General features: G+C 45.1%; 1 protein-coding gene across 6 annotated transcripts in view; it reads right to left on the bottom strand.

Moving 5' to 3' along the window:
- The window catches only part of Stox2 (storkhead box 2), a 208395-nt gene that overhangs the window by 89502 nt on the left and 91041 nt on the right, over positions 1 to 27852 (bottom strand). Inside the window, exon 1 of one of the 6 annotated variants that reach the window (XM_051182389.1) lies at positions 8456 to 8788. The exons of 3 other annotated variants lie outside the window; for them this stretch is intronic. In XM_051182389.1, the coding sequence (XP_051038346.1) occupies positions 8456 to 8621 (166 nt within the window). In that variant the 5' untranslated portion in view covers positions 8622 to 8788. Of the gene's footprint in view, positions 1 to 8455; positions 8791 to 27852 lie in introns of those variants that run through there. 2 more of the 6 variants (XM_051182390.1, XM_051182397.1) reach the window with 2 other exon arrangements.

Genomic DNA, 27852 nt, shown 5'->3' on the forward strand with positions numbered 1-27852 from the left:
GCTAATTGCCAGACAGTCCCTTCCTGGGAAACTACGGTCATCAGAACGATAAGGCCAGGCATCTGTCCTTTACCCAAATGCCTACAGGCATCTGCCAAGTATCTCTCTTTTATCTTCAAAAAGAGAAAACTTGGGACCTGGAGGAGTCATCATGGATTAAAGTAGAAAGACAAATGGAGATTTTTAGCCGTGAGTTACCAAAGCCATAATTTTCCCACTGAATAGGTATATGACAGATGTTTGAAACATACATTATTTACATAGCTGGTCTCATCTTTTGTGCAGTTACTTGCATAGCTCACTCTTTCCAAACCTGAGTATAGATACACAAAGCATGTTCCCACTGCTAATGGAACAAAATAGCTACAGAATCAAAGCAAATACCAATAATGCAAACCTAAGAATTATACTACAGGGGAGTAATCTATGAGCAATCTCAATGACGATTCTCTAGGCTTTTGAAAACCTAAGGAGAACTCACCAGTGAAATCCAATTGACCCTCCAGCCCCTGGAAATAAAAATAACTTACGCCATCCAAAATGCAGACAGTAAAGTATAAAAAAGCTGAGCTATTCTGGTGTTAGACTGCTACTCTGTATGGATGACCTGCAGCCCTCTAACCTTCCCCATCCTCAAGTGTGCCTAAAGGACTACTCTGTTCCAAGAAGTCATTGTCAGTCCAAAATGGGCCTCAGAATCTATTCCACCATCTCAGCTTCCTGGTCACTCGTGATATTCTTCAGAAGAGGCATCTTGACTCCTGGTGTGAGTGTTTTGTGTGTGTGTGTGTGTGTGTGTGTGTGTGTGTGTGTGTGTGTGTTTAGTATATATTTGTTATGCAAAGCAATATTTTTGTGTTTTTTAATCAAATATATCATCTACTGCTTTTGCTCATTACCCTATCCTGTCCTTCTTCCCCAAATAATCCTTGGATTTTTCTGCTCTCTCTCTCTCTCTCTCTCTCTCTCTCTCTCTCTCTCTCTGTGTGTGTGTGTGTGTGTGTGTGTGTGTGTGTAGAACCTAGTTTCCACATATGAAAAAGAAACATGCTATGTGCCTTTCTGGTCCTAGATTCTCTCACTTACTGATGTGACCTCCAATTCCACCCGTCCTCCTGCAAATGCCACAACCCCCCACCACACACACACACACACACACACACACACACACACACACACTAGCACCTTTTACAGCTAAATAAAGCCCTACTGTGAGCATATAGATCCTGTCTTCTTTCTCATTCATATTGATGGGACAGCTAGACGGATTCTATAACTTGGCTATCATGAACAGTGCTGCAGTGAGCATGGATGAGCAGACATCTCTGTAGTATGCTGACGGGTATGTGCCCAAAAGTGGTATAGCTGGATGGTGTGAACCTACTGTTGACTTTTGAGGGACCTCCATACTTATTTCCATAGTGCCTACACTTGCTTATATTCCCAGCCAGATATAAGGCTGACTTTTGTTTTCTTTTACTTCTTAAAGCCAACTAGTTCCGAAGAGTAATCCATCCCTGTTTGCCGGGTCCTCCTTAGGGTCTTCCTCCCACCGCTCCCTCCTTGGCCTATACAAGTTTCCAGTTCAAGTACAAGTACAGTGTTCCAGTCTGGCCAACAAGTTCTTTTCGGCTGGTTAAATGTTTTTAATAAAAACAGTTATAGGTTCATTTTAATGAGGATTAGAAAAGTATTCCTATCAAGTGAAACCCATAATTTCACAGAAAAGGAGTTTTCCTTCTAAATCACTTAACTGCAAAGTGAATCAAGTTGAAAGAAAATCTGGAAAGTACTGATGAGCTAACTATGACCATGCCGGAAGTCTGGTGCCTGTTGTGTCACTGTTGTGTGCCCATTGTAGCACCAGTGAGTGGGCAGACCTTTACTGGGGTGACTAGACATGACGGTGCTGCCCTGGGAAAGGGTCTGATGTCTCCTTGGAGGAAGGAAGTTACGTCTGATGTGACCCAACCAGTTCTCTTAAAGATGGGAGACTGTACAGTGAGGCTAGCCCACACTGTGATGTGATTAATTAAAATGGAGCATTGAAAACCCGGGGAGAGTGAGACCCCACAAGGACTCAGTCACTGGGACCGTGTGCCAAATAAACTTTGCAGCCCCAGATAAAACAGCCTAAGACCAAAAAAAAAAAAAAAAAAAAAAAAAAAAAATGGATACAGTATTGTGTACTAACCCAGTGAAATGTAGAAATGTGGCTCTAGCATGGTCTTTTATCATGAGTCCCCTCTGTGTAGATATCCAAAGCATGAGACACTTGTGATCATCCATCTACCCTACAAGCCACCTCAAGACATCCCTTCCTCAAATGTTTCTTTCATTAGCTCCCTCCCAAGGTCACAAACCTATTATTTGCCTCATAAACTCAGGATTCACCCAAGTTTCAGGTTCCTTCTTTGCCTGGTTAAACCGCTACTCACACCCCAAAGTTACAGCATGAAAAACTCCGCACAGCTTTGTGCCTGGCTTTCCTTGTTTCCCCACCCTTCCCCAACCCTTGCCTTTCTCCATCTCTTTAAGGCCTCAGGACCCCAGTAAGCCTCCCCTTCAGGTGCTAAACGGTATCTTGCCCTTCTCTGAGCCCTGTTCACCCTACACCAATGCAGACTAACTGCTCTACTCCAATTTCCTGATATCCAAAGCCTCACTCATGAACAGCTGGATTTTACCCCCAAACAATCATAGCAGGGGGTGGTCGAAGGTAGAATCTTATGATTTCACAGTATATAATAAATATATATTTGATACACTAATGTGTACTCTATAGAATCCTAAGTTAACTTCCCCAGTTATAAAACGATGACTCATATCCAGACTTCCAGACATCTTCCTTTCGTCCTCTTTTTTAAAAGTCATGTTTTAGTCATTCATCTAAAAGACATCTGAGTCCTGATATGCACCAAGCTCAGGGATGCTGGCACAACAAAGATGTGAATGAAACAGGTGTTGTCAGTGAACAGCTGGCTGTCTGTCCAGGACAGGACAGGACGAGGTGAGCTGGAGGCACAATGCAAAGCTGCTATGACACAAGCATAAAGCCATTGCCACAGAAAGGATCTGGAGGGAGGAATTTAGAAAAAAAAAAAAAAAAAAAAAAAAAAAAAAAGAGGCACACTGGGATGCACCCTCAGCTATGCTGGGGGCTGAGGCAGGAGGCTGAAAGTTCAAGCCAATTTGAGCTATAGACCTAATCGCCAATAAAGCGGTGTGGGCAAGATGTGTAGATTCTGGAAGGGGAAATCAAATTCTATCAGACCTGAAGAGGTGGGGGACATAAGCAGTGTCATAGAAAGTCTGAAACATACACAAGGCTCGAGGGGTGAGTGAACATGAAGACCTCCCTCCCTCCCAGTCACGAAGTACTGAGGAGGTTAGCAAGGTGTGGAGGCAGAGGGGAATGTCACACTGAACACCTCCGGGAGCCCCAGTCCACATACGACTCGATCCACACGCATGAGAGGCATTAAAAAGACAAGCATCTTCTCCAGATTTGCTTTGGTCCAGGTGAGAAAAGACAAAAACAAAAGCCTTCTGGGGTCCAAAGCAGAATGGATTGTCTGGGGAAACTGGTCCCTTTGGAAGGTAACAGAGGAGAACAGAAGATCTTAGCAGCCAGGAAATAGAGCAAAGAGACAATTTCAAAATATCTAAGTAGTAGAAAGCAATAGGACTTTCTGGCCAGCTGGCTACACGCTCCAACATTACATAAAAATAGTCCAGGGATTTACTACTTAAGGGAAGGGTTATTAGCCCCTTTAAAAAAAAATCACCTGTGTCATTTCACTCTTGTGTGACTGTGGCCAGAGTAAATTTAGACTTGACTTAGACTCTACTCGCACTACCACAAGCAACCTTTACAGTCAAGCCATCACACAGTTTCATTACTACGTAATGAAAGCTGTACTGAACTCCAAAGTTTGGGCATTATCCCAGCAACAAGGACCTAATCAGATTTTATTCTCAGGTCATAATTTCACCAAAAACAATATTGTACCAAAGAACATACCCTTGTCTAATGTACTCCAAATCTCTGGGGGTAAGGGAATTTGAGGCTTCAAATGCCCAAAAGTTATAAGCTACGGTTTTATATAGCATATTCTTTTTCTTTTTCAAATGAAAAATTTTCCAAAGACTGGTAAAGACATTCAAATACCAAGAAAAACTTTGTAAGTATGGCCATGCTCCCTTGGGAAATAATGAATAAAGCCATTCACCTCAGAGTGTACCATCCCTCACTTCAACTTTCCTGATGATAGCAGTCAGTACAGGTAGGTTAAAAATCAAGACACTTGGAAGAGCAGAGCCAAAGAAGGAAAGGGAAGAAACAGGAGACCATTTATTAAAACTTGTCACTTGGTTGCAATGAGACACACACACCTAACACAGGGCCTCAGGATGGCAGGAAACAGGATTCCAACATGAGCACCATACCCTAATAGAGAATCATACGACTCCGGGATGCAGAGAAGGGCAATGGGCTGTCCTAAGGATCTCAGTTGCAAGCTAAGTTCAGAATTCCTGAGCTGTCTATGAAACCACCATAATGGAGGCTTGGAGCCAAAAGACGAATTATGGATAGACGGAGCTCATTTGACTGGAGGGGGTGACAGCTGGCTTGGACAGGCCATGACTAGAACCTGAGTGGCCAACTTCCACTCTCTTGTCTCTTACAATAAGAGTGTATGAGGAACTGGATCCCACTAAAGCACCGGAACTAGTTTCCGTAAAATGAAAAGCAATCAATTAATCAAGTGGTGTGCCAGCCATGTCTCCCCACTAACTGAATCATCAGACAAACGTAATCCACATTTTTTTTTTTTTTTTTTGACTGTCAGTTTAGGGCTTTCAAATTCCATAGGGCCATAGTATTAAAAGAAATACACTTTCTTTCTTCAAGGTATGACTTTAAAACCTAAGAATTGACCGAAAACTTGCCACCACTTAGTGTTCCCATTAACACACACACACACACACACACACACACACACACTTATGGGCATGCTCAGTACAGCCTGAAGACTAGAAAACTTAACTTGTAATCCTATCAATGCTAGACTACCCACCAAAATTCTGGCAGTATTATACGTGAGACATGAAGCATCAGCTACCCTCTGTACAGCCCAAGGGGCAGCAAAAGAAAGGAGAGGCCACGTATCATATGAATGGATGGTTCCAAAGACACTCTCACACAAGAGCAGAGAAGGTTCTAAAGGCTTCGCCCACACAAACCTGAAGGCTCTGCAATCATTTCCCAGTGGTCTATGATCATGGCTGCAAATATGCAGCTCTGAGAATCATACAGATTTCCTTCTTCATGGAGAGTTTAATTCTTTCCTCTAGTTAACATCACAATTTCAATCTAGTGGTAGAAAATTGAGGCAGAATGGTCCCTCGTCCATTGGATCTAACCCCCTTTCTTCTCATAATGCTGTGCATTTGTAGTCATCTTTGTTTGAACAAAAGGCAAGATCCTCACCCCCCCTCCCCACTGCTGCCCAGAAGCCACTGTTGGGAAATGAATATGTAAGAGGAACAATGAACTCTTCTCCAGGCCTGTGCACTCCCTGGTTGCTAGGAGGCTTGGAACTCCTAGGATTACTGTAGATTTGATCACTGAAAAGAGGCATAGAAAGAAAGCATGGCTTTCACAACCAAAATGTTCACAGGTTTCTATCCAACTGTCTCTTTGAAAGACCTGCCAGTCTTATGTATATCTGGCCTGCCCTCAGAAGCCTAAATTTCTCTCCAGAAGGAAGGGGGGGAGTCAAGCCCACAGCTATTAATCCCATTCCACACTGGTAATCACTGATTACCAGTTAGAAATGGTGCTGTCTCAGTAAAACCTATCATAAATGCCTACAACTCTACTTGAAGCTCCTACTATGTGCTAGATAGCTGTACTGAATCCAGGACAACAGCTATCAGTGTGTATTTGTAAAACCATCCTGGGATTTCTCACTTCCCTAAGTGTTTCCTTTTTTCATTACTTCCCTTAATTTTCATATTTTCTGGGGGACTTTCTAAAAGGTCTATAAGTTGAAGGCATTCTAGATAATTTAGCACAGTTTTGGAGAGGCTTATCTCTGGATCCAAACTATCTACAACAAAACTCTTCTTGACTAAAAATGGAGGTATGGTAACAGAAAACAGTGAAGCCAACAACTGGGCGAACAGAAGGAACTGTCAAAGGCCTTCATGTTTCTAGGATGCTTTATTTCCTATTTCAAGCTATGAGACTTGAAACAACACTCCAGCTTGCACTCAGAACAACCAACTTGATACAAGTGGATTCTCTTCACACCTTGTTGGAGGAAGTGTCCTCCAAATGATCTCCATGAGCTTTACACAACATCAGCTTTTACTACCTCCCACGTGCTGAAAGGAACCAAATTTGGGGAAGGAAATGAAAAAGGTATTTGCCCTTCAGAGCCACCCCAACCAAGAAATTGCATAGAAGAAAGGTTCCACCTCTCTCTCTCAATGCTCATTGTAGACATTCATCTTGGGATTCACTATTTCTTTCTATGAACCCTAGACCTGCTTTTCATTCCATGCACTAGCTGACATCCTGGGCAAAGCCCATGCTCTGCTCAACCCTGTATCCCCTCAAGAATCTAGCAAGACACTGGTCTTTAGGAACACTCCATCAGATGATGAATGAATGGCACACATCTCTCCTTGAGGTCCTCTGATCTTAACAGCAACCTAACATTGTATCTGGACAGAGAACATTGCCAACTTGGAGCAAGTTATCCCAGGAAGGCCATCTGACCATCTGCAGGTCTCATTCAGAAAGAAATGAGAAAATTGTGTAAAATTGGAAGACTTCCTCATGCCCTCGAAAATGTCTCACAGAACTGGCAATCAGGGAGTTCTTTTGCAAAGTCTGAAAATGTGGTCACAAGGAAGCAATGATGCGATAGATAAAAATAGACTCCACAGCAATGTGCCTGACATTATTAAAAAGTCTTGCAGACATGGAGAACCGATAGCCACCTGCCCTCCAACAGCTTTGCATTTAGTGTCAATTCTGATTGGGGGGGGGGGTGAGGATGTAGTGAAAACATCCAAACCCCTAAGCAGGAGAAGCCTAGGATTAGACACAAGGTTTATATACAGGGTAGAATTGGCACTAGGTGTGCAGTACATCTACTGCCATGAGCCCAAAGAATACAGCAACCACAACCATGACTTAGATTACTTAAGCATAAACTGTGGTTGTCACTTCTTTTCCAAAAATGGTTTTTCGTGAAAGAGTGATTGTCAAAACAGTGCAGAACTTCCTCATATTGCCCATATAGCTATGTTTGCTGAGGCTTTTCTGGGAATGGAGACATGGTCATGGGACATTTTTGAAGTGTAAGATTGTGACCCCAATTTAAAAGGATTTGCTGTTTAAGGAGAAAGTAAAGCTAGACTGTAAGTACCAACCACAAGCTTAAAACAATCTCCCCAGTTAAGACGGGGCTTAGGGTGATTTGGTACAGGGACTTGGCTTTAGAATTAAGTCTCCATGCTTCCTTTACATTGCATTTAACAGCAAATTATTTTTTTCCAGAATGAAAACATTGATACCTTCCACTTCTTCACATACAAGTAAGGAAAAAACGCAAGATTCCCAGGATCCCTCCTCCCCCCACCCATCAGCATCTGGGATACAGTATCCCTGGCTTGGGAGCCAGGAAGCAAAGCCAGCGAAGGGAATTCAAAGAGAACCTGCTCATTCTAGGAAGCTCTGAACAGTCGCCGCATTTTCATAGGAAGCCTATTTTGAAGCCCTTACTTCTATAAACCATTGTGCTTGTCCTTCCCATCCGACATGCAAAACACGATAGAGCCTCCATTCCATCCATGGTATTGATGCAACCTAAGCCAAGTGCACACACAATCCTGTGGGTATTCCATATGCAAACACACCACAACCCCCTCCCCTCCCCGGCATGGTTCCTGCGTGCAAATCGAACCATCCTCAGATGGATGTGGGCAGAGCTTTCCCCATCCTCGAATCATCTAGAACGGTGCATGGAACCTGTTCCCCCTATTTTTGGAGTGTGTGTGTGGGGAGGGGGGGGTGTCTGTTTAAATACCCTCTAAGGTAACTGGCCATACTGCAGGCACAGGAGAACCTTGTACTGCGGGCAACCCTAGACGCAAGCTCTCCTTTCATAACGCTCAGAGAGACTGCAGTCCTCGTATCTCCCTACAGACCAGATGCTCAGCTCGATCCCCCTCCCCGATTTTAACTAATAGCTCTCCAACCCCATATTGAGAGGGCCTGCTGTGGATCTTGCAGAGGTACAAAATGGTGGATGGGAGCTAATTTTTCCCTGCTTTCCCCATAACTCGGCACATCCATCACCGCAGGTCCTCTACCCCCAAACCCCCAAAATAGCCGCGGCGCACAGAGCACGGCCAGCGCTGAACGGTGGTTACCTACCTGATGTCATGTAGCCCCGAGAAGCCTGAGGCGCGAAGGCCGCGGGGAAGCGCTTGTGCAGGCGGTAGTCCTTCTCGCTGCGGGATCTCATGCGGTCCGAGGCCCGGTCCGAGAAATCCGAGCTAGGCCAGGCTCGCCGCAAGGTTGTGCTCCTGGTCTTCTTCATGGTGGGCAAGGGCGACCCTGGTGCCCCGATTGTGGGGCCTCAGCGCCGGGGCACAGCGTGCTGCTTCATCCGTCTACCGTGGCCACAACCCGGGAGGACTCTGCGCACATTTTTTCCCCCAGCCCCTCTCCTTGTCGGTGTCTACACCGCCAGAGGCAGGTCCGGCCCTCCCCACGCCCCCCCACACCCCCACGGCGAAGGCTCTGGTTTTACACTCGTCCCACAAAGCATTCCACTTCATTTGCAATTCGCCCGGCTTCCAGATTCCTGGGGGGGAAGGCACGTTGGGAGGCTCGGCGGCCGGGAGGGGGCGGCCGGGGTGGGGGCGCCGAGACTTGCAGCGTGGAAGCAATGGGAGCGCAGACAATGGCCCGATTCAGCGCAGGAGTGCTTAGCCAACTGTGCGCCACAGCACAAAAGACCCAAACAAATGAGGAAGCCGAGGCCTCCGGGGGCCGACCCGGGATCGCACGCCCGAGCAGCTTGACCAGGCGGCGACAGCCTCAACCGCACCGGGAGGCTTCAGCGCGAGGCGCGGGGATGACAGCGACCGAGCCGCGTCCCCCCGGACCTCCCAAGCGCGAGGCCCGCAGTCCCAGGCGCCGGCTGCCTCTGTCTCTCCCGCAGTCCTCGGGAGGCACTCTTCATTCCAGAGGCTCGAACGGGGGGCGCGCGGGAGCACCGGGACCGCCGCTGCGACAACGCAGGAAGAGCCCGATGGGTGCTGACGACCGCGGCGCCGCGTCAGGCTTCCTCCTTCCGAAGCTGGCGGGGACGCGGGAGGGTGGGGGCGCGTGCCGACACGCGTGGGTCCCCCGCCGCAGGCATACTCCTACTCACGGGCCGCGGTGGCTGCGGAGCCCGGCGATCGGCCCGCGCGCGGGGCCATCGGGGCTCGGGGACTAGCGCGCTGCGCCTTGGCACGGCAGGAAGCGGGACGGCCACACAGTGTCATGCTAATCTCGGGGTTGCGCGGAGGTTCAGCGCGGATCCCCGCAGCAAACCCCCAGCGGCGGCGGCGGCGACGGCGGCGGCGGCGGCGCGGGGCCTGGGCCCTGCCGATGACACCGCACTGATCGTTCCACGTCTTTCCGATGGTCCCTCCCCCTCGCTCCGAGGGCTAGCCTTCGTGGGAACGCGCCGATCTGCGGCGCCCGGCCCGGCCCACCTGCGCCCAGCCGGAGCCACGGGGCGCCGCGAACGCGCGAGGACGCCAGGCCCGCGCCGCCTGCCACGCGCCAACGGCCTGCACCCTCCGCGATCCTGAGTGGAAGTCACTCCCCGGTGGCCTGGCTGCGCTGGCTGGCCCGGGGCCTCCGCACCACCGGGCCCTGCACAGCTGTTTATGGTCCAAGCACCAATCGCTGCAGGACAGCGTTGCGAGCGGAGGAGGGGGTGCGGGCCAGACGCGAGGTCACGCTGAGTTAAAGGCGCCCTGCCTGGCCGCCAGCCCCGCCACGCGCCGCCACTCCCATTCTTATCCGCCGCACTCACCTCCCCATTTGAGTTGCCAAAAATGCATTTTGAGCTATAAACAAGGAGAATAAACCTGATTGCCTCTCGAGGTGATCTGTCACTTCGCGTTTGAGCAATTGTTTTTAATGCATCTGTGACAACCAGACGTTCCCAATCATTTTATAGGTGGTATTCCACACTGGTGGGTGACAAGATGCAGAGCCAGCAATAGGAAGCCTTCGTGGGGACGCAGCAGTCGAGGGCTCTAAAGGGTTAAGATTCAGGAAGCCCTAGCATGACTTCCAAGAGGCAGAAAGGCAATGTGATCTAGAAGAGGGGCTGCCATCTAAGGCCAGTAGCTCTATCAGGAAAAAAAACAAAACAAAACAAAAATAAAAAACAAACAAAAAACAGGAAAACCTCCCTGCAGATACTAAGGGGAGGAGGGGATAAAAAGCCACAAGTCACATATAAAACTCATAACTACATGAAGCAATATTAATTACTAACTAGAAACCTATTAACTAATGTTCAGCGACCTCTTTATAAGGTCAAGACAAACCCTCAAAGGCTGCCTTTTGCTAAAATGCAAAAATCAGAAAGACTCCTGGTTTTGAAGGATTAAGAGCCATAGGCGATTTTTATAGTGTTTTCATGAATGCGAGTTATGACGTTTAGATCTCTCAAATCAACAGTCACTAGTACCTCTCATGCAGCCAAAGTGGTTATACAAATCAATGTAACAATTCTGAGTTAAGAGTGATAGCAATTGTATGACAACTGTGATAGTCACTAACCGAGCAGATCAGGTACGTAAAATGACACAGGTGGCTTCACGTGACCAATGGTATTGTAGAAAAGAAATACAGAAAGCAGAGTTAAAGCCAAAATTTGTTCCACGATTTGTGAAGAAGCAGCATAACCTCTGTGGAACATGCCAGGAGCTGAGGCCTATAACATGAAGAGCTCCTAAGGAGTGAAGGGGATGGTGTTTGCGGCCATGGGAACAGCTGCACAAAGGCCCTGAGGTGGAAAAGTCTCTTGGTTTCTGTTGGAAGAAATGCAAGACGGCCAGTATGGCTGGAATCAGAGCTGAACAAAAAAGCCGTGGGCGATGAGGTCATGGAGGAAGGGAGAGTAAGTAGATCATGCAGGGACTTGCTGGCCATGTTCAAGGTTTTACATTCTACTCCTGGTGGACCAGGAGCCACAGAAGAGCTCAAAGCAAAAATGCAGTCATGATTTTAGAATTTCGATGTAGAAGGGACTTGGAGGGTGGACTATAAGGTAGGGGCTGGTTAGGAATCTGTGGAAAGTAAGCTTGAATTATATGTCATTTGTTAAAGAAAAAGGGAGGGGGTGTTCATGTTCACATGATGAAACAATGAGTACGTTGATGCATATTTGAAGAGGAGAGCTATAACAGGCTTCAGTCACTTTCGACAATACACCTTGCAGAGGAGTGAGAGCATCCAGTCACCAAGCAACCAGACACATAACCAGGCAGTCAATATGCCAGGGCTCTCAGAACCCAGATGATGAATGAAGCAGGGATGCTAGGCCTCAATCACAAACTGACTCACCCACATCAGCTAACAATGTGGAATGGTCATCCCAAGGGAGTGCATGGGTACAGCTACGGTAAGAGTCAAGAGTCAGCTCATCCGTCTGTGCCTACAGAAAAGTCTGCTTTCCTCCTATGTGACCCCTGGATCCCTAAGCCACAGTTCCTCATCTCCTTGCTCTCCTGAGACAACAGCACCTCTTAGGCATGAACTATCCACCAAATCAACCCACCTTTGGGAACTCCAATATTTAACCTGAGAATTCACAATTAAAATCTAATTGCTGAAGAGATAGTTGAATTACAAACTGGGGGACCTGAGTTACACAACTACAACCCATGTAAAATGAAGCCAGGCATGGTGGCACACTGGCCAGCCAGTCTATCATAAACAGATATCTCTGGGCCAATGAGAGACGCTGCCTCAAAAACCCAAAAGTGATAGCTCTTGAGGAACACCTGAAGTTAACCTCTGGCCTCCACACATAGGTCACACTGTGCATACACTCCCAACACAACCCACACAAACACACATACATGAATCCATATATACATGTACACACATATACAGACACACAAATACATGGTGAGGCCATAGAACCTAGAGGAGAACGTACTACTACTGCCCCTTCCTTAAACCACTCTAACCCCTAACTGCATCCTAAACAGTTACCCTTACGCCCACAGGAAAATGGAAAATTGCACCCTTTATCAAAAAACCCTCTCTTTGAAGCAGATAAAGACAGTAACAACTAACCAAAATTCAGAGAACATGTGATCATGGGGTGCCCAGCCCCAGTTGAGAACATCTCAGAAGAGAAGCCGGAAAGATTGTAAGAGCAGAAGTCCAGGACATCTACTGAGAGATCTACAGCTTCTAAATATGCAAAGGAAATCATACTCAGGAAATCTTAACTATAACGTTGCCTAATTAAACCTGACATCACCCCAGTGTGGACAGTGGAAATCCCACAAAGCCCTGCTCCTAAACAAAGAGCCATAGACAATGAATGATGAATGGGAGAGGAGATGAGCAGGCTTCCCAGGGAGGATCTCCCTCATTAGCTATCCAATACCAAAGTGGCCAGCCCTAAAAATATACACACATGAGCAACACTGAATAGACTCAGTAGATTGTATTCACACATATTACATTGTCTCCATTACATATTTACATATTATACATATTTATATGTGTTTTATTTATCAGTTATCAGTTAATACTGATACAGATACATGTAATGGTGATAATTAACAAAAATAAGGCCATAAATTTGAAAGTGGAAAGACACACAAAGTATTGGAGGGAGGGGGAAATTATATGAAATTGAATACATTTAATAATAATAACAGCAATAAAAATAATATATTCTAATTAAATATATCAAATTTAGAGGTACAAATCAAGTTAAGAAAGGGTATTTACCTATGTCCCTACATGGGTCTAACTATTCAATAAAGGAAATTTAGACTTCAATTTACAGTCAAAACATCACTTGCCTTTCAATGTTTTTGTCAATGAATTAACCAAATGCTACATTGAAAAACCAAAAGCAGCCACCCTCTTAGGACCACAGGCGGTGCATCAGACTCACAAAAACCAAAATCACCTTTTATTTTAAATTTGAGAATCAGTAATCTGGTTCAGTGTGAAGTAGTTTAAAGCCAGCATGGGATGGTATACCAAAACAATTAGATATTTCAGTTTGTATAACTAGCATCGAGGAGGCCCAATTCACAATCAAATGCAGTCTAAGACAATGGAAACCCTGAGCCATCTTCTGTGATAAGGCTGGTCAGCCACATTGAAAGCACTTGGTTTGGTCCCTGAATTTTGTTAGCAGTTGTTCTGCAGAGGGTATGTATCTAACAACACATATGCATTCTTCTTAGGGCCTTGTACCAAGCTTTCTAGATGTTTTTCAACATTATTATGATATACTTTCACAGCCAGCAAAATGACTCCCCAGGTAAAGGAGCTTGCCACCAAGCAAGTCTGAGGCTGTGAGTTTGATCCCTGGCAAAGGGAGACATAAGTCCTAAAAGCTTTCGTCTCACTTGTATGCACATGCAGTATGATGGTATGAGCCACCTGCCCACACACAATAACAAATGTTTGTTTTTTTCCCAATTAAACCTGAAGAGTCCTTAATTCATTTTACTGAAAGACACCAGCATACCAAAATTCAGTGTATGCCCTGTGAGCCCAAGGATGGTTGACTCACTTTTATTCTTTCAATGTGTGTGTACATACCTGTGGAAGTCAGAGTTCAACTTCAGGCACAATTCCTCAGGAGCCATCCACCTCATTTTAGGCACAGGTTTTCTTACTGGGCCCTGACATTCAATGATAAGGCTGGAGAGGCTGGACAGGGATCTCCAAGGACTACCTTGCCAGTACTATGCCTGGCATTCCCCCCCATAAACTAAGAGCTGAGGATCAAACTTGCACAGAGAGCATGCCACCAACTAAGCCATCCTCCCTGCCCCATGAATCACCTTTAAAAAAATCTGTCTCATTTTGAAATAGGTTTTTGCACACTAGCTTAACACTGCAGCGACATCTGAGCATTTGAAAAACTGAAAGTTAACTCAAGTAGGCAAAAATAGCACCATGATTTAATCTTTTTGAAAGCCTGGAGCAGCCCAGGACCCTCCCACAAGAACAGGTTTGCTGTAGAGTGATTCTCAAACTGTGGGTCACAACCCTCTGGGGGGTTGAATGACACTTTCACAGAGGTCACCTAAGACCATCAGAACACACAGATATTTACACCACCATTCAGAACAGTAAAAAAAAAAAAAAAAAAAAAAAAAAAATCACAGTTATGAAGTAGCAAAGAAAATAGTTTTATCATTCCAGGTCACCACCTCATGAGGAACTGTACTAAAGGGCCAAAGCATTGGGAAGGTTGAGAATCATTATTCCAGAGAAACCCTAAGTTTGTCTGAGACCCAAAGAGCCAACACCAGGTTCTCCCTCATAAAATCCAAGCTTGTGAATGAGATGAGTTGAAGTAGAAGTCACAGATTGATGGGGGTGGAAGAGGAAGAAATTCAGTTACCTGATTTACATGGCTGACAAATTTTAAGAACCCCCCTCCCATTTCCTACATACACATCTGGCTTCTGCTGTGGAAATAACAGTGATTGGCACCCACTTCTCCTGCCAAGCTCCAAGTGGCGGAAGAAGACTTTCTCCACAGCCTCTTTATATGCTTCCTAATGCTGCTCATTCATCCAACCTGCTAGCTGAGATCCTAGTATCTGTGAGTTTCTTGGGTTATCCTAATACTGACCTTGATGTCTTTAGAAAAAAAAGCATGTGTGTAATCTTTACCATTTCATAAATAAAAATGCATACTTTATATTTATGTTAAGCAAATCCTTAACATATTTTGCTACAACATAACCAGTGGGTTTATGTGTGTGCTAGAAAATACATTCATGGACGTTTCTCTGTCTCATTAAAAAAAAATCATGAACAGGCTGGTGAGATGGCTTAGCAGGTGAACAAGTTGTCACCAAGCCTGACACCCTAAGTTTGATCCCTAGAACTCACATGGTAGAAGGACAAACTGACTTCCAACAGTTGTCCTCTGACCCCCACCCTTGCCAGTTTGAATTGTTGAAACTTTGTGCTTTTTACTTAAAAGATCACTATAAGCAAAGGTTCCCACATGTTTGTTTCCCTGATGGCCCAGGGCAATATCACCTTGAGCTTCTATCACTATGGATACAAAACACAAAATATATCCAACTCCCAACAGCACTTCCTGTCTCTGGTGTTCTTGGAATCTTCCTGGGTGGGGTGCCCATGCCTCATGCATGGGTGACAAGCCAGAGGAAGGCACTGGGTGCTCTGGTCTTTAGCTACTCTGTCTTATTCCCTTGAGATGGGGCCTTTTCACTGAACCTGCAGTTTATATCTTTTGACTAAATTGGCTTGTCAGCAAGATCAGAATTCCTCCTGTACACACCAGACACACACACACACACACACACACACACACACACACACACACACACCAGAATTGGAGGTATAGGCACATGTGATCACACCTGACTTTTTACACTTGGAATCCAAACTCAGCACCTCATGCTTACACAGCAAGTGATCTTACCCACTCACTAAGCCCCCAGTACTTGTAATTAAGGAAACAATAAACAATCCTGCATGGAGGCCCCAGCGAGAAGATAAAAACTTTGAGAGGAGGGGCCTTGTGAGACCCTTGTGCACCACTAGGGAGACTAGAGAACCCTGCCTTCTTTTTCTTTTCCTTCCAGGACACAAAATTAACAGCCACGACCCCAGCCATGATACACTACATGGTCACTACAGACCAAGGCAATGACACCAATCAAATACAAACTGGAACCTCCAAAAGTATAAGCTCGCATTAACCTTTTTTCTTTATAAGCTGATCGTTTCTTGTCAATTGTTATGATAACCAAAGGCTGACTGTCCCATTTATTGAACAAAGCAGGGAAGGCAGGAGTTACTTCAGGAAGAAAGATGAAAAACAGTAAGCCATTGGTCTAGAGGTTGAAGAACTAGAATTCCTTTCTGAGGATTTCTATCCAGGATGTTTTACCTGCCCTATATCCCTTCCCCCACACCACCCCACTGCCTCTGTAATACCTCTATGTGCTGTTAACTAGATGTAGACTTTTTCTTACTCACTGTCCCTTGTGTAACAAATGAAGTCCACACAGATATTTGTCTCACTAGACTACTCTTCCAGTGTTTAATCGATCTTATGAATAAATCCTCACAGGAATGCTAGGAATCAGATTTACACAGATGATTCCAAAGGCCCAATCCCCAAGCCCCCATGCTCACCCTAGGTCCTCCCACTTCACCTCTACAATGAGGTACAAGGTTGGAAGAATTCAGCTCACATGCTTCCTTCAGACTAATCAATCTTGAGAGTTTTCTTTTCTCATTCTGTTTGTGGGTCAGCAGAAGCTCCTTTCTGACCAACGAGAACCCACACTACTGTACAACTAGCTCTTAAAGGATGGATCATCTATCCAACATGTGTCTGGTGGTGATTCAGGAAGCATTCTATATGAGCAAATTAAGAGGCAAAACTCAACTACTTCCTGTCTTACCCAGTTTCACTCAAGGCTTTTGTGGTTTTGTTTGCTTGTTTGTTTTCACATTTTTAAAACTTTATTTAAGAATCTGTGAGGCTCAATGGGCTTCAAACCCAAATTTAAAGACCTGAGATTGGATCCCAGACACCCATGTAAAACACTGGCATGGCCTGTAACCTCAGCACTGTTGATGACAGAGACAGGAGACTCACTAGGCCTTGCTGACTGACAACTTAGCTGAAAAACTGCTAGTTCCAAGGTTTTATGTCAGGCCCTAACTCAAGGCCTCTACATGTGGACACCCATATACACATATAACACAAAATAAAAGGGAAATTACAGGATTTCTTCATTAATTCCTGGGATGTCCAGATGCTTCAGGGATGGCTTTGAATGATTGCTAACATCTCCAGTGCTAATGCAGGACAAAAACCAGCACAGGCCAGCATTAACAATGTCTACTGAGTCTACTTGAATGGCTTGTTTTAAACTTTTCTGCCATATTTAGCAGCTTAAGTAATTAAGCTATGGAATCATGTGATATGAGAAAGGTGTAGCACAGGTTCTGCTTGCTGATGTTTTGGCACAGAAAGTTCCTGCCTAACAGCAGTCTGAAGGAGGTTTTATTCAGTGCCATATTATCACTTCTTACTCAGCTGAGATAAATAAGTGTGTGTGTGTGTGTGTGTGTGTACATGCACACATGTATCACAGCCCACCTGTGGAAGTCACAGGGCAAAGGTGAGTAGTTGGTTTCCTCCTTCTACCACATGAGTCTCTGGGATAAACTCAGGTTGTCATGCCTGGCAACCAGCACTTTTACCCACTGAACAAGCTCCTCAAGCATAGATTGCTTTGTAAAACAAAAGGAGTACTATTGGTTGCATTAGAATGTGAGTCCCATTAGAACACATACACCATCACCTTCTCATGTGAAAAGAAAGCAATCCAGGAACTGGGGGATTGCTCCAGCAATTTCATGATTGCTACAAACACCATGGGTTAGATTGAGTTTTATCTTCAGATTCCCATATTAAGAATGCCAGGTATAATGTTGAATACTTGTAATCCTACCAATATTAGTACTGGGAGAGTCACAGGCAGGCAAACCTGCAAGCTCCTGGACCAGCTGGCCTGATTGGAGGGTTCCAGGAGATCCTGAATCTACAAGTCATAGCACCTAGGATTGACCTCTGAGGTCCACAAGCATATATATATGTGTGTGAGAGAGAGAGAGAGAGAGAGAGAGAGAGAGAGAGAGAGAGAGAGAGAGAGAGAGAGAAAGAGAGATGGACACACACAGAAGAGACAGACAGAGACAGAAAGAAGGACACAGACAGAGAAAATTGAGTTCAAAAATATATCTTCTTAAGGTAAATAAGTATTATTTAAGTTGTATACATAAGAGGCATTACCAATAGGATCATATTTCTTTTTACATGTAGCATTACTGTTTGGGGTTAGCTGTGGCAAAGATTATGTAAGATGTATACTAAATAGGTATCACTACAATTTTATTTAAAATGATAAGTGAGGGTGGGGCAAGCTGCTAGATGCTTCCAGTCCCTCTTGCTTTCCCAGTGCCCCTGGGGAACCAGATGTTTCAGATGCAAAGAGCCACCACCTCCTTCCAGTCCTCCAAGCTTTAGCGTCTCTGGCAGAAAGAGCAGAAGGGCAAGTCAAAACACTCCTCTCACAAAGATGCCTCTGCACACAAACCTGACTAAATCTACAGCCCATGCCCCCCTCAGCCTGCAAGTGGGTATCCACGTGATCATACCCTGTGCCAGTAAAGAGACTGACACCTATCTGTGTCTGCCTCCTGAATGGAGGCAGAAAAGAGATGGGTCAATTACAAATGAGAAGCCACTAGAGTGGTCCTCAACCTATGGATTACAATCCCTTGGGGGCCATGTCAGATATTTGCATTATAATTCATAATACTAACAAAATTACAGTTATGAAGTAGCAACAAAATAATTCTATGGTTGGGGTCACCACTGCGAGGACTGGTATTAAAGGGTCACAGCATTAGAAAGGTTTAGAACCACTGCACTCCAAAGAGACAGAAGGAAATGACGAAAACAGTAAGTTGAAGACAGACATTTTATGGGGCACAATTTTGTTCTAAAGAATGTCAGGGACTAATTTCCAAAGGATATGTGATCTGGCTGCCTAGCTCTACAGCGTCTGTGCTCACACATCTCTAGCTCCCAAAGATTGTTCCAGAATTGTGAAGCATTCTTAAATTATTTGAGTTATAGGGATAATGGGACCCCTCGTGGTGGGTCCTGACAAATCAATATGCTCCTGCCACACTTGGGAGGTAAAGGGAGATCAAAACTTCAAGGCCAGCCTTGGACTAGTGAGAGAGTCTTTCTCAAAAGTAAAGAACTAAACAAACAAATAACAACTTAAATCCTGAAACAATCCAAATACAACTGCCTGATATGAGATAACCAAGCTTGTGTTGGTCAGAACACAATTTCCTTGTCATATTACTATATCCTATTATCCAACACCAACCTCAGCCACTAAGTGAAAGTTTAATAGAAAGTGATGTACTTGTCCGAGTCCACGTGATCAAAGTGGAAGAAATGCCTACACAAAGTCAGGGTAAGGGCTGTACACTGCAGAAAACAGCTGCAGGCTTCTAGGAAGTGGCTCAAGGGCATCAGCATTTTGATCAGCAAGAGTTGGCTTCCCTGCAAAAATTTTGCTAAAGCAGCGTAGCTTAGGAGATACAGAGAATGCTCTAGAATTGGAATATACCTACCAGCATGTGAATCCAACTGGTCTACCTCCTGACTAGATGACTCTGGGCCTGCCCACTCTCTTTTCTCTCCTTCCCTGGCTCCAGGAGAAAAGCAAAACTATCCACCTCTACCTATGAAAAAGCCCTCCTTTGCAATTAGTCCATGCTCAGTAAATAGTAATAAAATTGTTCTCAGGATAAATCTCCACCTGGTCCAGGATGGAACATACACCTTTCTGCCTGCCACGTTAACACACTGAATAAGTCAAACATCTCTTTTCTCTTTCCTACATCTTCTCCTTTCTGTGCATTTGTCAATGATTACCCTCAAAAGCCTTCTAACTTTAGAAAATGTAAAATTAGGGCTGGTGAGATGGCTCAGCAGGTGAAGGCACACGCTGATAAGCCTGACAACCTGAGTTTGATCCCTAGGACCTGCATGGTGGAAGGCGGGAACCAACACCTACAAGTTATCCTCTAATCTCAACTGAGTACCTTGGCACATAGGAACACACAATAAATAAATAAAATGTAAAAGAAAAAATTTAAGGAAATTTAAAATTAATTGTCTCTACAATTTCTCAAGCAACTTAGACCAGAGTGCTTCCACACTGGGAATGTACACACACACTGAGTCACTGGTTTCAGCTGCCCAGGATTACATTTACCCCTCTCCCTTTCTGCTTCTTTTTCCTCTCTGAGTCTATCTCTGTCTCTCTCTCTGTCTCTCTCTGTCTCTGTCTCTCTCTGTCTCTCTCTCTCTCTCTCTCTCTCTCTCTCTCTCTCTCTCTCTCTCTCTCTCTGAGTAGCTGCTTTAAGTAGTCAAACCTTGTTATTTACCCAAATCCCCCAGTTGCCTTGTTCTGCACAGACAAGTCTCCTTTTTTTAAAATCAAGATATATATGGTCTTCTGTATTGCTGGAAGTAGATACAAACACCGTGCAAAAGGATTATTGAGGACTACCTATTAACTCTTCCAGATTCCTAAACTAAAGCTAGACTCATTAGGGTAAAAAAGAAAGAAAAGGGGAAATTAAAGCCAGGTGTAGTGGTACTCACCAGGGGTGGCTGAGGCAGGAGGAGGATCGGGAGTTTGAGGCCATCCTGGGCTATAATAGAAAGTCACTCTGTCTCAAAACAAAAACAGGAAATGAATGAACTAAATACCCCAGTGAAGCAGATGCACACATGCCTATCCATGCATCAAGTACTTCTTAGCAAAGTCTGGAAAAGTGAAATGCTCCCTTTGGGAACTTAGTTTCTGCGCCCAGGAGAAAAGATGCCTCTGCAGCAAGTCAAGGAACAGGTAGGTGTCTCCTGGCCCTGGCATGGCCACATAGTTTGTTACCCAAAAGGATGGTGTGCAGGGAGGGTGGATAATGGTAGCGCTTGAGATGTTTAATTCTCATTGATAGAAGGACCAAGTCTGTCTCCTGGCTGTGCAGCACTCTTGCTTGATAAGCCTCAGGACCCAGAAATCAGCAAATCGAAACAAAAAGTAACCAGGGAGCTTGGTGGGGAGCAGGCAAGAGTATGCATTCCCAATGCCCATTACACTGTGCAGTCTGAGTGTGGCAGTCAGCCCTCACAATGTCCCCTCCTCCAGGTTGCTTCCAGGCCAGGAGGAAGGAAGTAGGACAAGGAACTCTCTCAGTTAGACAGCACCCAGGTGGCAAGTCAGAAAGACAATCTGCTGTCAGTCTACCCAAGCCAGATGAATGCATAATTCTCTGGGAGGTCAATTTTCTGGGCTGCCAAGTGAGAATGAGAATAGGCCTCTGGAGGCCTCTATGGCTCAGTCAGGTTAGGTCTCAGGAACCCATGCAAATAAACCCTGGAAAAGAAACACTTCCAACGGGAGCTAGTAGAGAAGGAGGGTACCTAATGGGAAAAGCCTGATACCCACCTGTTACAAATTCTAAACCTTTTGCCTTCCAGCATTGCCTCCAGAGGTGGTGCACATTATGAAAATTTAATGCACACAATTATTTAAAAAGATAATGTCTAAAATACCCCAGGCACTATGCATATAAGATACATATGGAATATATGTGAATTCCGTGTGACACTTGGGTCTTATCCCCAAAAGACAGCTCATGATACACACAGCACATATTCCTAAAGCTCCCCACCATGCCAAAACCTTCCAAACTCAACACACTTCTGACCCCAAGCATTTCAGGTAAGGGTTCTCCAAATTAATACTCTTTAGGGACCAAAGGCTAAGGGGCTTATAGCCTTGAATGTTCACCCTTGGAAAAATGAAGTTGGATTCTCTCATAAAATAAAAGAAAACTTGGTTTTGGGGAGATGATTTAGTCAATAAAACTGCTGTGTATCCATGAGAACCAGTGTCCACCCCCAGAGCTCACATAAAAAAGACAGGGGTGGTAGAGAGAGCATGATTGTCATCCCAGCTCTGGGGAGGCCGAGTTAACTCATCCACAGAGCTTGCTGAACAGCCAGCCTATCATAGCTGGTGAAATCAGGTCCCAGGAAAGAGTCTATCTAAAAGAAACAAAGAGGGCTGGAGAGGTTAAGAGTACTGGCTGCTCTTTCAGAGGACCCAGGTTCAATTGCCAGGACTCACACGGTATCTCACCGCTGTCTATAACTCCAGTTCCAGGGGATCCAACACCTTCACACCAGACATACAGGCAGGCAAAAACACCAATGCACATAAATAAATAATACACACATACATATATACAAATAAACAAATGGAAACAAACAAAACAGAGTTCAGTGCTTGAGGCATAAAACCTGAGGTTTACCTTTGATCTTCACACACACACACACACACACACACACTCACTCACCAACAGACACACACACACACACACACAAAAAAAAAAAAAAAAAAAAAAAAGAAGCAGAAACTAAAAAAGAGAAGGGGGAGATAAAATTGGGGTTGGTCTCCAAAATCATATATTCCTCCCATGGGGCAGGAGAACACAGGTGGACCTCCAGTACTTGGCTGCTACTATAGAGTATTCTAGAGTACTTGTTTTTAAACACAGGTTTTGAAGTATAGATGTTCATCCTGGATAAAGCACTTATTAGATGCAAAACCTTGAACAAAGTCAAAAGTCATTAAGCCACCATTCCCTCCAAGGTCAAATGGAAGAAATGGCTGCCTTCTACATAGTTCAAAGAATAGATATGAGCACAAACATTCATTACTCAGCAGGGCTCCTGCTAACAAAGGTTCAGTGTTCCATCATTAGTAAGAGCCATCCGATTACTAAGCAGGGGAAGATGCAGGACCTCGGGAAGCTTTGACAGTGCCTTTGTGACAATGAGGAGGAATCATGGTTTCCTTTGTAACGATGTATTCATTCCTCTCTCTATTCATTCCTCTCTGCAACGATGGTGGCAATGGCTGTGATAATCCACAAAAACTCTACTGTGAGTATCTTCTCAGGATAGCTTTGTGCAGAGCTAATCAAATGCAGTCACCCAGACTTAATCTGCCAACAGAAGGATCTCACTCAAGTAGGATCATGGCCTTCATGAACCTAAAGTTACTCTCTTTGGGGAAGGAAAAGGAGAGAAGAAAGGTCAGGAGGTGGGGGAAGATTTATCACGAAGGGTGGTTTATTCTGACTTCAACCAATAGAATGGGCTGTGCTTAATATGAAGCATCTCTCAAAGGTCCATGTACTGAATAATTGGTCACCATCTGGCAGTGTCACCAGAACCATTTTGAAAGGTTCTGGAAGCTTCAGAAGGTAGAACCTAGTGAGAGGAAGTGGGTCATTGGGCGGGGTCTTTTTGAGTGTCTTGTTCTTGGTTCTCTTTACATCCTGTCCTCAATAACAGGAAGAAGGCCACCTTCCACACACTCCCATCACCATGAGCTCCCAGCCAAGTACGAGGGCCAAGGACCGAGTGTTCCTCCCTTTAGTTTCTGGCAGGTTCCCCAAGGCAACAGTCTGAGTGAGAATGTCCCCACAGTTTTGGCCTTTGAATGTGTGGTTCCCAGTTGGTGGCAGTGTTTGGGGAGGCTTATGAGGTGTGGCCTTGTTGGGAGTTGGGCCTTGAGAGTTACATTCTCCATGCTTCATGATTGTGGTTCAAGATGTGAGCTCTCAGGGACTGCTCCAGCTGCCATGCCTGCATCCTGCTACCTCCACTCCACCATCATGGGTGAAGCCTCTGGAACCAGAAGCCCAGATGAACTGTTTCTATCAAAAGTTGTCCTGGTCATGGTATTTTACCACAGCAACAGAAAAGAAAGTCACTAGTACAGGAAGCCAACCCTTAGAGAGGGCAATGCTGTCTGGGGTCAGGGTGAGGGTGCAGGGCAGGGAGGGAGGGTTGGACAGAGGTGTGGATCTTGCCTTGCAGATACTTGCTCATCAGTTTCAGTGGAATGTTCGTATATGTACATGGGAAGAGCTGCAGCCCCACCAAGCACTGCCGCCACAAACATCTGTGGTGATGTATTATTTATGATTTATTAAAGCTTGCCTGAGGTTCAGAAAGCGAGGTCAGCCTTAAGCACTAGAGATCAGGCAGTGGTGGTACACCCCTTTAATCTCAGGACTCGGGATTAAGAGGTAGACAGATCTCTGTTAGTTCAAGGCCACATGACTACACGAAATTGACCCAGTCCTAAAACAAACAGGTCACACAAAGATGATCTCAGCACCTCGGGATCACTTGTCTTTAATCCCAGCATTAGAAAGATATGTAAGACAGGAGGAGCAGGGTCTCAGAGCTGGCATTCAGTCCGAGAGTTAGTCTCTAGCCTGGTTCAGGAGACACAGCAGCCTGAGTGAATCTGAGGAGCAGTGACGTTGGGAGCAGTCTGAGGATCATCCCTTGGGTCTGAGCTGAGGTAGAGGTAAGGGCTAGTGGCTGGCTGATTTGCTTCTCTGATCTTCAGCTTGAACTCCAATATCAGTCTCTGGGTCTTTTATTTATCATGTTACACACTCCCACTCAAGAACCACCTCTCCCACTTTCTCTTATGCCCAAGGGCCCCCAGTGGCCTCACAAACAAGCAGATGGGGCTTGGTCTTCAGGTCTCTATTACTAAAACTAAGACCCCATGGTAGAAACATCCCCTTCATAAAGCATTCAGGAGCTTAGCAGACCCTTCTCCAAGGACTCCTTCCCCTTCATTCTGCTTTATCTGTTTTAAACAACCAATTCTACTGAGTCTTGCTGAGCATCTGCCTATAGCATCTGATGAGCCCTGCAGGTCTGAGGACCCTCTGGCATTCATACCCTGCAGGTCCTTGCCTCTGCTCTCTGCTCTTCATCTCCTTCCAGAGTCCTCTATGCCCATCTTATCTTGGGGCCTCAGTTTCTTGGGACACAAGAACCAGAAGCAGGGAATGGGTCCTTCTCCACAACCAGCAACTCCACATGACTGTTGACCCTGAACTCTGAAAGCAGTTGTCCATGTGAACATGATTAAAGGGAGGTAAGACTCTCCACTAGTTTCAAACATAGATTTTTGGCTATCACTCAATTGTAGTGAATGACTCTGAAAACATGAATTTTAAAGGGGAAATTCCTACACACCCACAACACCCACAGAGTCAAAGGACAGATCTTAGAGTGGACAGACTAACGGCAAGGGTGATGCAGATAATGGACGCATCCATTCCTCAGGACATTAATTGTTTAGCTTCCAGGTGCTGAGTCATTTCCTCATCCCAACAAAGCACCTGCTAATCAAGAGAGCTGTCCAGCATGGCTCTGGGATGCAGGGGCCTTGACTATCTCCGTATAGGAAGGGAATCATCGTTAGTCACCTCAGTGCAATATCCATTCAGGATCAATGACCACATGGCCGTCACTTACAGGGCCTGACCTCAAGGACAAACACACGCACAGCAGCGGTAGGTGGGAGTGAGGGTGAGGCCTCTCTTGCCTTTCTCTGCTCTTACCTGTCTCTGTCCCTCCCTCCCTCCCTCCTTAAATACTTTCTCTACTTGAACCAGCCAAAGAAGGAAGGTCAAACACCCCTAACAATGAGTTCCTTGAACAGCAAGGAGAAAGGGCTTTTCCCAAATCTCAAAGAGTGACTAGGTTTGTGGACAAGACTTCTGGGATGGGAGAGTGGCACACGAACTTATAAGATATGCCTAGACGCTCCTGGTTCCCATGGGTCTCTAGAACAGTCAGGTTCTACCCTGGAATTCAGTCTGACCTAGAAAACAACTACTAAACCTGTTTCCTATAGCATGCTCCTAGCCCAGTTTGTATCTTGGGTGGCTGGTGACAAGGAATCAGCAAACTGGCTGTGTGTAGTCAGCTAGTTCTCTGGCTCTCATGCAGGACACATTACAGCATTATTTTCATTAGCAAACTTGATAGAAACATCCGCTTCTCATTTCCAAGGTCCTCCTTTCCCTGTGTTTCCTCAGAAGCTGTGCTGGTTTGAAAGAAAATAGCCCCCATAGGGACTGGCACTATTAGGAGGTGTGGCTTTTTTGGAGTAAGTGTGGCCTTGCTGGAGGAAGTGTGGGGGTGGGCTTTGTGCTTCCTATGGTCAAGCTATGCCCAGTGTGGACAGAGTTGCTTTTGCTACCTGTGGATCAAGGTGTTGAACTCTCAGCTCCTTCTCCAGCTCCATGTCTGCCTACACGCTGCCATGAAGATAATGTACTAAACCCCTGAAACTGTAAGCCAGCCTCAGTTCAATGTTGCCCTTCATAAGAGTTGCATGGCCACGGTGTCTCTTCACAGCAATAGAAACTCTAAGACAGAAGACACTGACAGACACTTGAGTGAACATTCCGCTTTTAGCCAACTTCACCCAACTCATGACCTTCTTCTTAAGTTGGCAGACAATGACAAAGTGCTTGATTGACATGGCTGCAGTCTAAAATGTCCCCTACAGGCTCATGTCCTGAATGTCCTTACTCAGCTGGTGTCACCATTTTGGAAAGCTGTGTAACTTTTAGAAAGTGGGGTCCGGCTGGCAGCTCACTAAGAGCAGGCCTTTAAAGGTAGCGTAGCATCCAGTCCGTGGCTCCTACTGGGCTCCCTGTTTCCTAATCTGCAGCCATGCTAACAGCAGACACCACATCTTGACCCCAGCTGTTCTGCCATACCTTCTTCCTGACCATGATGCACTGACTGACACCTTCGAAACTCTGAGAAAAAATAAACCCTTCCATAATTTATTTCTGTCTGGTAACATGAACAAACACAGTGACACAAAAGTTACAAACACAGACCCCCAAACTCAGCACAAAAATCCCAAAGGAAAGTGACATTCATTCACAGCCCACTCCTAGCTCTATTTCAAAAGCAACTGAGAAGAAGTACAAGAAGGGCGCAACACATTGTCCATTATATGTCCTAAGAGCACAGGTTAGCTTCCCCAAGATGCTTCCCTGGAATCCAATGTATAGAGATGAAACATGACCTTAAGCACAAGAACTGGTATTTCTTGTACCAGTCAGCTGGACTCTAGGGAGCACAGGACAGTCGTATCTCCTGGGATAACTCATTAAATACATACAAATAAGAGTCAGCTTAGCTTCCTCCCTTTCTAGCACAACAAGTTCTTTAATATGTAAATATACAAACAACTTATAGATATACAAAATGAATGACCCCATTAGTTTTGTCAGCTTGAAACTCCCTGAAGTCATCTGAGAGGGGAGCCTCAGTTGAGGGATTATTTCGATTAGACTGACCTATTAGACTGTTGGGGGGCGTCTTGATTATTCATTGATGTAGGAGTTCCCAGCTCACTGTGGATTGTACAGTCCTTAAGCGGGGAATCGTGAGCTTGGAATCAAGCCAGCAAGCATAATTCCTCCATGGCATCTGCTTCAAAATCCTACTTGAGTTCCTGCCTTGACTTCCCTTGATGATGGACTTATGACCTGGAAGTGTGAACCCAATAAATCCTTCCTTCCCCCAAGCTGCTTTTAGTTAAAGTTTAAATAAAACTCCCCTCGGCCGTTTTACCAAAGTAACAGAATGAAACTAGAGCTGTGTTGCTTACCTCCACACATGAGCCACAGCAGGAGTATGCACGTGTGCGTGCGCGCGCACGCGCGCGCGCGCGCACACACACACACACACACACACACAAACTAATAATAATTTTTAAATGTAAAAACCTATGAACTATTTTTCAAAGACTTACCAGGTTATGTAGAAAGAATAAAATATTACAAAAGTAAGTCATTAGCCAGTAAACTCCTTGGCAATTATAAAGTTGTGGCTTGTTTTTTTAAGCTTTAAAAAACAATTTATTTTAGATTTATTTATTTTATTTTACGTGTATGGGTGTATGTCTACTCACCATATGAGTGCCTGGTACCATCAGAACTTAGAAGAGGGCATCAGATCCCCTGAATCTGAAGTTACAGATGGTTGT

Source organism: Phodopus roborovskii, unplaced genomic scaffold, assembly GCF_943737965.1.
Source record: "Phodopus roborovskii unplaced genomic scaffold, PHOROB, whole genome shotgun sequence".
NCBI classification, from domain to species: domain Eukaryota; kingdom Metazoa; phylum Chordata; class Mammalia; order Rodentia; family Cricetidae; genus Phodopus; species Phodopus roborovskii.